Source organism: Trichomonas vaginalis, chromosome I (assembly GCF_026262505.1).
Source record: "Trichomonas vaginalis G3 chromosome I, whole genome shotgun sequence".
In the NCBI taxonomy this organism is placed as follows: Eukaryota; Parabasalia; order Trichomonadida; family Trichomonadidae; genus Trichomonas; species Trichomonas vaginalis.
The window spans coordinates 11,540,835-11,551,766 of record NC_067203.1 but is presented as its reverse complement, the minus strand read 5'-3'; the positions used below and the strand labels follow the sequence as shown (position 1 = coordinate 11,551,766).

The window sequence follows — 10,932 nt, the reverse complement described above, 5'->3', positions numbered from 1 at the left end:
AGATATACAGGATAATGATTGATTCATGCATGAATTATGTGATAAAGTAGTGCAGTTTGGTTTCTTATCTTTCGGGAAGCTAATTTTGATGTAAAATATCTGCTTGAAATACCCCACTCATTGTGGCTTCATGACTAAATCAAAATATATCTAAAGGAGAAATAAAAACAAGATATAATGAAGAGAAATATATTCTCATTTGCATGAAGTGAAGTTAAAGAACATCATTTTTTCTGATAGTGTATTCTACATTATTAGATCTTCAATTGCTAATTGTTACATCCAAATTCTGGAATTTTTTTTGATATGATTTATATTTCTTTCCAAATCTTTGCATTAATTTAGAAACCTCTGGAGCAACTTAATAAGAGAGCATTTAATATAAATTTACCGAGTTAAAAAGTTAATTGATGTTTTATTTTAACAATAACATAACAGATCTTTATTCTTTAAGCTTTCCTTGAGCAATAAGCTTAGCAATTGTCTTCTCGGAGAGTTCACCACCACCCCATTTGTGCATTTCTTCCTTGTAGTGAGCAAGGAAGCCAGAATTAACTGCATCTACGATCTTTGTGAAAGCAGCGCGATCTTCTGGCTTGACTTCTGTAAGAGCGACAGCAGAGCATGTGTTCATGCCGACAATTTGTCCGAGACGGCTCTTGCTCTTGACAATGCAATAAGGAATTTCAAGATTACGGCAAAGTGCTGGAAGCCAAATGACAAGTTCGATTGGATCGACATCATGAGCAATAATAACAAGCTGTGCCTTCTTAGATTCGACGGCTGCAGTTACATTCTTGATACCTTGAACTAAAGCCTTCTTTGAACATGTTGCTGCAACCTTGAGGTCCTTCTTTGTCTTATCAGCTTCTTCTTTGTGGCGCTGGTTCTTCTCGGCCTTTGTTTCTGGACGATAGTGTTCAAGGAACTTGAAAAGTTGAACAGCAATGTTCTTGTCAAGAGTGTGTGAGAAGTGGTTGACTGGTGGTGGGACCTTCAGGCGCTTCATGAGGATGCGGCGCTGGCGTTGGATACGAACATACTGTGGGAAATGGACTTCAGCAGTTGTATCAACGTGTGATGCAACTTCCTCTTGTGCAAAGAGGTGTTCTTGACGAATAATGTCCTTATCCTCGATGACCTTCTCTGGAGCAGAGCATGTAGCCTTTGGAGCCATGATTTTTAATGGTCTGAGAAGAGTTTGAGAGCTCCCTTCAAAGACCCAGCTAAAACCGTTTTATTCTGAATTTAAAATAATCGGTCCTGGATGTAGCCAAAACCGAATTTATTCATTGAAAAAGAATATTAATTAATCAATAAATCATACTTGATGTGTACATTGCAATTTCGTAAATTTCATAAAAAATCATCCACAATTGAGCAAAATTTGATCCGAAAACTCCATGGTTGATGCCTTCGATTCGAAAGTTTAACTACGAATAAAGAATTATGGGAATTTATTGGCTGAATACTTTTGATTAGGAAATTTCATTGAATTTGGATTCCAAAATTGAGTCATGGGATGAAGTACAAGAACAATCTTAGACTATACATCAATAAAAATGAGTAACATTCTTGAAAAGCGTTTTAGAATTTACTTTACTACCAGCAATTGTTGTTTTGGGGGAAGGCGATTCAGAATGTTCCAGATCATTCTAGCTTGTATTCGATTTTAACCATTGTGATTAGCTCCCATGCTAAAATATTCCTTATATGAGCCAGATAAACCAGGTATTGTTGTTAAATACCCTCTAAATGTTTCAAAAAGAGGTCCGGCGTATACATTTGATTATCCATGTGCTAATTCCTTAAAATGCACTGATTATGTCATTGATCTTCCTAAAGGATTATATAAATTTGAATTATATGGAGCCTCAGGAGGGACTGGAACAGGCAAAGTCTCTACCATTCATTATGAGAATGGTGTCTGTCTTCCCCAAGAGCTTGTTGACCAGTTCAATGGAAATACAAAATGCCTTGATTCATTCGATGCCGGCGGTGCCGGTGGCTACGTCAGTGGGATAATTAGTATCCGAAAGGCTATCCAAATCTATGCCACGATCGGTGGCAAGGGAGATTATTTCACATTTCCCTGTGAAGCCAAAATTGAGTGTTATGACCCAGGAATAATGGTTCCTGGTGGATATGGCGGAGGCGGAAGCTCTTCTGCTTATCTGTATGGTACTGCTAGTGGTGGCGGAGCTACATCTGTGAAGTTTTTGAAAAATACATTATATCATCGAGTTATAGTCAGCGGCGCTGGTGGTGGAGCTGATGATATAGCTAGTAATGATGGTAGAGGTGGCTCAGGCGGCGGTCTTGTTGCCCAAGGATGGTGGGATACTCGTTACTACGTTAATAATTTAGTTGCAAATTCGAGTTTTGGATTTACTTTTGGAAGTGGAGAAGCAGCACAAGCACAGATATCTAAGCATCCTAATGGCATAAAAGAGTCCACATTAATGGTTGATAAATGCGGAGCTGGAGCTGGCTGGTTCGGCGGTTTTGCAAGTAATCATTTTAACTCTGGCTGTGGAGGTGGTAGCTCTTGGGTATTAACTAAAGATGCTTTTATTCCTAATGGTCCTATCCCATACCATGATGAGTTTTATAATGAGCTCGGTTCTGATGTATATAAATTTAATTTAAATTCGGAATATTTGTTTACTGACGTAGTTCATGTTCCTGGAATCTGGCAAGGAAATGGACGATTGATCATCACCACTCTTGCATATCCTGATGCTGCATCATGTTTTGAAAGATATAGGATATCATTTAGTATTCTTTTTTATTTCCTTATTTGTGCTATTTAATAAACCTTCTATTTGACCATAATTCAAATTTATGACAATTGATTTGATGCATCATTATTCCCCTGATCCATTTGAGCTCAAACTTTGCTTATATGTTAATTATAGAAATATATTGTTCTTGCAAGGCTCCTTATGTAAATCAATGAAGGCACACAGTTATCATTTGTATAATTTATACAATGATAAGGATATTATTCTATAAAAAAACTACTGTATAGAGAAAATTAATAAATTAGACTTATACAAATGATAAATTGAGATTGAACATTTATCATACATTTAAAGTCCTTCAATACTGAGATATTGTATTTACTAAATTTATAACAAACACTTTAAAAATCACTCATCAATGAAGTCAAAACAAAGATTTTTATTTAAGGGTGCACTTACTAGTTTCTGACATTCTCTCAAACAATTAATAAATAAAGATAATCCATAAAGAAATAACAATATAAAGCAAACTAATATCTGTGTCTCATATCAATAACAAACACTTTAAAAATCGCTCATCAATGAAGTCATAATATAAACAATATAAAGCAAACCAATAGCTAAGTCTTATACAGATACTCTAAAACAATCACTTATCAATGAAGTCAAAAACAATTTTAAAAAAAAAAAATAAAGCAAGCAATTTGTAAATCTTATATCATTGAAGTAATACAGATAATCCATAAAGAAATAATAATATAAAACAAACTAATACCTGTTTCTTATCAGTATCTCAACAATGAAGTCATAGTATAAACAATATAAAGCAAACTAATAACTAAGTCTTATACAGATACTCTAAAACAAACACTTTAAAAATCACTTATCAATGAAGTCATAAGATAAATAATTTATAAATTTCTTATCATTGAAGTAATACAGATAATCCATAAAGAAATAGCAATATAAAGCAAACTAATATCTGTGTCTTATCTGTATCTCAACAATGAAATCATAATATAAACAATATAAAGCAAACCAATAAGTAAGTCATATTCAGAGACTCTAAAACAATCACTTTAAAAATCACTAATGAATATAGTAAAAAAAACAAAGATTTTTAATTAAACAAACAATTTAAAGTTCTTCCAATCCAGAAGTATTTTCAGCAGAGTCAGAAAGAGTCAGAGGACCATTTTCGCAGCCAACTTCGTCAATTGTTGAACTGGAGTCGAATTCGAGTTTGAATGGATCATCTTGGTCTACAGTTGTAGAAAACAGAGGATTGTCAACTGTCATTGACGTAGTTGTCATTGATTGACTGATTTTAGGTGCTTCTGACTGTATAAACAGTTCAGAAGTGGATGAGTTGTCATCATCATCACTATTTCTAATCTTTCTGATGATAAAAATCAAAATCAGTGAAATTATGATTAGAAATGCAAGAGCTGCACCAATAGCAATGTATATTGTTGTCTTTTTGTCTTTTGGTGCTTCTTTCTTGCTTTCTTCAATAAATGATTCAATTTCAACATCTGTTTCGACAATCACTGGAATAACAACATATGTCTCCTGATAAGTACTCACATAGTAGTAATGATTATCAGAAACACTTGTTGTTCGTGTCAAAATCATTGTTAATTTTGATGTCGATGAAAAATACTCTGATTTCACAATTGTCATCGTTTTGGTGAACTTTCCGTTGTTGTTGGTTCTGGCTGGGACAAAGAAAACAAGAGATCTAGATGGAGTTGGCGGAGAAATGGAAACGGTTTTGAAATTTTCAAAATTATTTGAAATTACGTTGGAAACGGTCTAAATAACGACTGGATTCTCTTCAGGGTTTGGAGATGGAGTGCTAGGAAGAGAATTGGGCGTAAATGAGGTTCTATCGTCGTAATTTTGATTTTCAAAATTTTGGTTAGAGGATGAAGGAGTTCCAAGGCCTTTCTCTGTGATATTGGTGAATGGTGATAAAGAATAACAATCAAGGAACTTAATTGAAGTGATTAAATGAGGATAATCTAAATTATAATTCATATGGCATTCTCCTGATGAAATCCATTGGATTTCAGCATTACCTGCGAATGATATGTCTGCTGGTACATCCATTAGGTATGAATATGTCCCACTAACTGCATTTTTGTCAAATTTATTTTGATTTGTTAAAATTCCTGTAGATTTTGAGTCAGAATATATACATATTGCACCACCATTAGCTTGTGTTGATGTTTTGAACATTTTTTGCTTGAAAATTGATGATGATCCCGCTTGAATTTGTTTAAATTTGCAAATATTGGAATTAAACTGGTTGTCATTGATATTTGATGGTGTGGAATTAAGGAATATAGCGGATCCTGCTAATTGAACTTGGTTTTGCTCAAAAATGCAGCTTTTAATTATCATTTCTTTGACAGAACGGGAATAGAGAGCTCCTCCGTAGTTATTTGCGGAGTTTGAGGTAAATTTAGTATTATCTGATATGTATACTGATGGCTGGTTCTCAAATTTAACTGCATTATCGATATTTTCGTCAATTTCTGTAAAAAGTCCATATTTACTTGATGTCACGTAAATGGAGCCTCCGTTTTCATAAGCAAGATTGTTTTTAAATGTTGAAGTGCTTACTAATAAGTTTCCTGCCATTAATGAAAGAGCTCCGCCGTTTAAAGCGTTGTTTGACTCAAATACGGTATTCTCTGCATCTAAATTACTAACTGAAAGATAGAAGGCGCCACCAGAACCCATGGTTAAGCCAACTCCGAACGCGTAACAATCTTTGAATGTAGAATCTTTAGTTTTGATGACACTTCTGAAGTAAGTGCGAGTAGATTTCGATAGTCCAGATATTGTTGATGCTTGAAAGTTAGCCTGTGTGTTTATTCTATCTGAAATCGAGAAATCGAGTTGTGGATTGTAATTGAAATCGGGCTGATGGGTTTGAAATGTGCTACTAAGAGTATATGACTGAGAAAATGCTATGAAATGGGATAACATGGTCGATGTAAAAAAATTGGTTGTCTCAGAATGTTATCGTTCTATCCATTCAATTTGTTGAAAATTAGGAGTATTCAAAATATTGTTAAAAATTGAGATTACCGGTGTACATTCAAAAAAACGAAACTACCGTCAGCATTATTGTTTTTAATGATATGCATTTTAATAGATCTAATAACGTGAAAAGGTTTTCAAAACCATTCTGTGGGTTTTTCCCATGAAAATTTTCGGCGACGCTTTTCTGTAGTTCCCTGTATATGGAAACAACATTGATGGCACATTGATTTAAAATAGAATAAGTACTCTTATTTCGGAAGATTGATCAAATTTGAACACAAGTCTCGTTGAATTAAGAATAGGAATTGGTCGTCTAAAAGTGGCTAAGTCTTAATTAATGGGAATGTCCGATGATTCCGACATACCAAAAATAATTTCCGATTTTGTTTAGATATGCAGTTAAAAAATAGATCGTTTAGATGGAGACCAGTCTTCCTTTTGAACGTGCAAAGCATATGGTCGTAAAAGATAAATTCATAGGAGAAAGTTCTCGTTTGAAAAATAAAAAATGGTTCCGCTGGGGCTCGAACCCAAGACCTTAGCGTTATCAGCACTACGCTCTACCTACTGAGCTACGAAACCTTTACATTTAATTCAATTTCTTTAATATCTTAATATTAAATATAGCATTTTGAATTTCTACATATTTTTATATTGTTAATTCTTTATTGAAAAACAAATATAATACTTTATCAAGCAAAATATATAAAATTTTATACATAAAAATAAAAAATAACAAAATTTGTTAAAAATTAATTATTGTTTGCCATCCTTTTTCCCAAACTTCTTCTTATTCTGTTTGTTCTGTTGGGTCTTTGGGCTTTTCATATCATTTTGATTCTGTTCATGAACAACATCATTTTGACTTGTTTCTTTTGGAACATAAGGTTTGTAAAGATCCTCCTTGTTTTTATTTTTTGTTTTACCTGTTTGAGATTTTTGATCATGTGAATCAGCATCTTCTTTCTTGGGAGGAATCTGCTTCTGTTCTTGAGCTTTGAAGTTTTTGTTTTTCTTTGGATTTTTAGGAGATTTGTTTTGATTCTGTTGTGGATTTCCCTTTGATATCTGTTCTTGATCCTTAGCCTGGCTGGAAGAAGATATATCATTAGATCCATCACTATCTTCATTTTTGTTTTCAGAAGGAATGTATTCTTTGAACCAATTATCTTTTTGCTTCTTCTTTGATCCTGTGCCGTTTTTGTTTTGTTCTTGCTTCTGTGTGGCTGAAGATGAAGACTCCTTTGGTGGTTGTTCATCAATTTGATCCTTGCGCACATCTCCATTATCATTACTTTGTTTAGGAACATATGGTGCATACAAATTTTCTTGCTGTTTGCGCTTTTGTCCTTTTCCATTTTTGTTTTGTTCATTTTTCTGTGGAGATGATCCTTCATCTTTTTCTTGTTCAGATGAAGTAGATTCCTTTGGTAATGAATCATCAATTTGGTTCTTTTGAGAATTTTCTTCATCATTACTTTGTTTAGGAACATATGGTGCATACAAATTCTCTTGCTGTTTGCGCTTTGATCCTTTACCATTTTTATCCTGATTAGAATTTGGCTTTTGATCTTGATCTTCTCCTTGACCAGTCTTGTTTGAGTTTTGCGATTTGTTGGATGCTTTGCTTCCATTCTGATCTTCATTCTTTTGAGGAGTTGGATTCTGATCAGCAGAAGAATTGCTATCATTTGAATCATTTCCTTTTGGCTGATTCTCTTTTTCAAGCTGTTTCTTGCCTTTTTTATTGTTGGATTTCTTTTCAATTACCAATTTCTTCTTTTTGTCATCTTTTGTGAAAGTGTATGTTTTTCCACAAGAGCACTTATAAGTGAAAATCTCTCCTTTTGGATTTGCATCAGTTGGACTGCAATCAAAGAAGTTGACTTTGCCACAGCTGCAGGCAACAACTTTGAAGAGATGGCGACAGTAGTCTTCATTGCTTGAAGATTCAGAAAATTCTAAAAGTTTTTTAGCTTCTTCATCTCTTTGTTTGATCAATTTATTGACAATTCTAATCTCTTTGGTGAAAATCCATGAATTTGTAATTGGTTTATCGCAATTTGGACAATGCAAATATGTCAATTGTTCCGGATTTTCTAAGTCAGGATCAGTCATTGATTTGAACTGTGCTTGTATTGCTTCTTTTGCTTCTTTGAGGGTCATGACGCAATTGCAATTGTTTGGACGGAAAAGTGTTTCGTTTTCTGGGAATTTTGCTTTGCAGTCATGGTCGCAACAGAAAACACATTTTTCACCGAAACATGAGCAACATTTTGATTTACAAATATCGCATTCTTTATCGCATCTGTGTTCACATGATTTTGTCTCGAAGAAATCATTACAAATTCTACCACATGTTTCGCACTTGAAATTAGAGTCATAAGACTCCAAATGAGAATATATTAATTCACATACAGAGCAAGACAAATGTTGATGATCATATTTATCACTGCAGAATCTTGTGCATTTATGTCCACATGGATAGATATAATCGCATCTTCGTCTGCAGATGCATGGATCACCGCATGTTCCTTGGCATTTGTGACCGCAATAAAGAATATCTAAGCAATCTAATCTGCATTTAAATTTATCCCCGCACTTTATTTTCTGAGATCTATTGCATGTTTCGCACGTGTAGTCAACTAATGCAGTGCAGACATGAGGCTCATGATTGTAAATGTGATTGCAATTTGCCGTACATTTGTGGCCGCATGGTAAAGTTTCATCACATTGATGCCAACAGATAGATCTTTTCAAGTTTTCGATCCTGAGTTGATTAATTGGATCTAATTGGTCTACAAATTTTTGAATTACTTCTGGAGTAATTTCAACATCTAGAACCTGAATGAGTCCTGCATTGTGTAAAACTTTTTCGATTTCAGCCTTAACATGCTGTCTTTGATAACATTCGACTGTTGTTTTGTGATGCAATGTGCATTCATAATCAACCGACTTTTTACATTTCGGACATCCATTTTGTTGGCATTTGAAGCAAACCACGCCACATTGTCTCTTGCATCCAGGGCAAACTTTGAGACACTTTTTCTGGCATGGAAGAAGCTTTGTTGAACAATATTGAATTGCTGTGTGACCGCATTCAAGAGGAATTTTGATAATGCGATGGCAGTTGCCAAACCTTTTCTCCCAAAGCAAATTTGGAGTATCTAAGACAACTTTTTCATGAGGGCATTCAATGTAAATACCAGGCTTCTTTGCATTGATGTATAATGTATCTAATGATGCAATGATTTTGTTCCAAATTCCTGATTCTTCTTTTGCTAAGAGTGTTTCATTTCCAAGAACAACTAAATGGCATTTAGCTCTTGAAAGAGTAACTAAAGCTCGGTTTTCGGTCTTAACAAATCCAATTTTCTCAGATCTTGTTGTTGCAACAATGATTACATCATTTTCTTCGCCTTGATAGTTATCAATGCATTGTACATAAACGTTTTCAATTTTTTGTTCACTAAGCAGCAAAGGATTGTAATCATCAAATTCTCTTTCTTTATTTTTGGTCATCCAATATTCCTTAAGTTTGTTCCTGATGTTCTTTGCTTGTCCTTTGTACAATGTAATGACTGAGATTTGTTTAGGAGAAAATCCTCTGAACAAGAAAAAGAAAACTAATGCAACAGCATAATCTGCTTCGTTTGAGTTGTATTTAGATCTTGAAGTTGCAATTGAATCTTCTGTGAAATTGTTTGATAAAACGAAGTTGACTCTGTTAGTAAGTCCAGAACAAATAGGAAGATTAGAAACATTCGGGCCATCTTGAATATCTGGGCAGAAATGTTCCCTAATTAACTTGGAAATCTCTGGATGCATACGACGTTGAACAGTCAAAAGGAAGAGATCTTTTCCTTGTTTGGCTTGTTCTGCCAATACAAGTCTTTCAAATGGTGAAATGTCGTATGATAACATTGGATTCTTTTCTTGTCGGACCAAGTAATCAACTTTTGGTCTCAATTGTTTGAAGTCGCCAATCATCATCAAATGTTTGATTGATTTGCCAAGGAAAGATGCTGTGATTGCTTCTGTCAATTCACCTGCTTCTTCAATGATCATGAACTCGCAGCCACATTGTTCAATTGCCATTCTGTGCATTGTTGCGTAGCTTGCTGTAAGTCCAATAACTTTGAACTTTTTGTAGTACTCTCCAAAAGCTTTATTCTTTTCTTCATCAAGCATCTTCGCTATTGTTTCTTTCTGCAAAATGCATGTATCTTTCTGATTTGTAATGATTGTCAATGCCTGTTGGATAAATTTCAACATCAACTTGAACCTTTCTTTTGGTTCTTCTCTTGATTTCTTCAATGCTTCATTGAGATATGTATCAATGAGATCATCATGCATTGATAAAATTTCTTCATCTGATAAGTCTTTCAATCCCAACAAACCTGTATCGACGAGACTTTCATCTGCTGGAGTAAAATCATCATCAGTTGATGCATCCTCGGAATCATCATCAGAATCATCTTTTGCTTTGACTTTCTTTTCAACAGGTTTTGGTTTAACCAATTGCGGAGATTGGAATTTTAAGTCAATGTTTAAATATTCAACATTGATGTCATCAGAAAGAAAATCTCCATCATAATCATTCTCCTTATCTCTAAATTCATTGTAATCCATGGTTAACACTTCATTTTTCGGATCCAATACTTTGATATGAAGAGATTTTCCTAATGATTTCATTTCTTTCATAAATGTATCATGAACCCAATATTTAATGAAATCACTTTTCTTTGGCATTTTTTTACTATTTTTCTTGATAACATTTGGATAGAAAGGAAGAATGAAAAACTTTTTGAAATCGACATGTGGTGTCAAAGGAATGATATATTTGCAGAGCAAAAACTCGATTTCATTAAGCAGTGGTTGAGCGGGCTTTTTGATGTACATATCGATCTTTTTTGCAATCTCATAAAGATAAGACAACATTATTGTGTAGTTGGTTACCTTTTCTGTGATGTTTTTCATTTTGTCTTTTTCTTCAGAGAAATCTGTCATTGAATAGTAATCTCTGAGGTTCTTATTATTCAGAGCAAGTGCTTTAATTGTTGGGTTTTCGGTTTTGAACCTTCCGCCATGTCTAATGATCGAATTTTCATCAACAAATTCGAGAATTCCTTCG

General features: G+C 34.1%; 5 protein-coding genes across 5 annotated transcripts, besides 1 other annotated feature; 1 reads left to right on the top strand and 4 right to left on the bottom strand.

Annotated features, from left to right (window-relative positions):
- Positions 1 to 413: 413 nt before the first annotated feature.
- TVAGG3_0969770 (maturation of LSU-rRNA) lies at positions 414 to 1,196 on the bottom strand (the record flags this gene model as incomplete). Its single annotated transcript, XM_001325022.2, has 1 exon — positions 443 to 1,177. One exon carries the CDS (start codon positions 1,175 to 1,177, stop codon positions 443 to 445), a length of 735 nt encoding a protein of 244 aa, XP_001325057.1.
- A 66-nt stretch (positions 1,197 to 1,262) lies between these two features.
- On the top strand, positions 1,263 to 2,841 carry TVAGG3_0969760 (glycine-rich protein family; the record flags this gene model as incomplete). The annotated part of the gene is made up of 1 exon (XM_001325023.1): positions 1,695 to 2,813. The coding sequence occupies one exon, from the start codon at positions 1,695 to 1,697 to the stop codon at positions 2,811 to 2,813; it is 1,119 nt and encodes a 372-aa protein (XP_001325058.1).
- A 346-nt stretch (positions 2,842 to 3,187) lies between these two features.
- Positions 3,188 to 3,220: a mobile genetic element.
- A 661-nt stretch (positions 3,221 to 3,881) lies between these two features.
- Positions 3,882 to 4,529, bottom strand: TVAGG3_0969740 (uncharacterized protein; the record flags this gene model as incomplete). The annotated part of the gene is made up of 1 exon (XM_001325024.1): positions 3,882 to 4,427. One exon carries the CDS (start codon positions 4,425 to 4,427, stop codon positions 3,882 to 3,884), a length of 546 nt encoding a protein of 181 aa, XP_001325059.1.
- Positions 4,530 to 4,559: 30 nt separating this feature from the next.
- On the bottom strand, positions 4,560 to 5,758 carry TVAGG3_0969730 (pectin lyase-like family; the record flags this gene model as incomplete). The annotated part of the gene is made up of 1 exon (XM_001325025.1): positions 4,560 to 5,741. One exon carries the CDS (start codon positions 5,739 to 5,741, stop codon positions 4,560 to 4,562), a length of 1,182 nt encoding a protein of 393 aa, XP_001325060.1.
- Positions 5,759 to 6,554: 796 nt separating this feature from the next.
- TVAGG3_0969720 (Nfx1-type zinc finger-containing protein family) lies at positions 6,555 to 10,808 on the bottom strand (the record flags this gene model as incomplete). The annotated part of the gene is made up of 1 exon (XM_001325026.1): positions 6,555 to 10,808. One exon carries the CDS (start codon positions 10,806 to 10,808, stop codon positions 6,555 to 6,557), a length of 4,254 nt encoding a protein of 1,417 aa, XP_001325061.1.
- Positions 10,809 to 10,932: the final 124 nt, after the last annotated feature.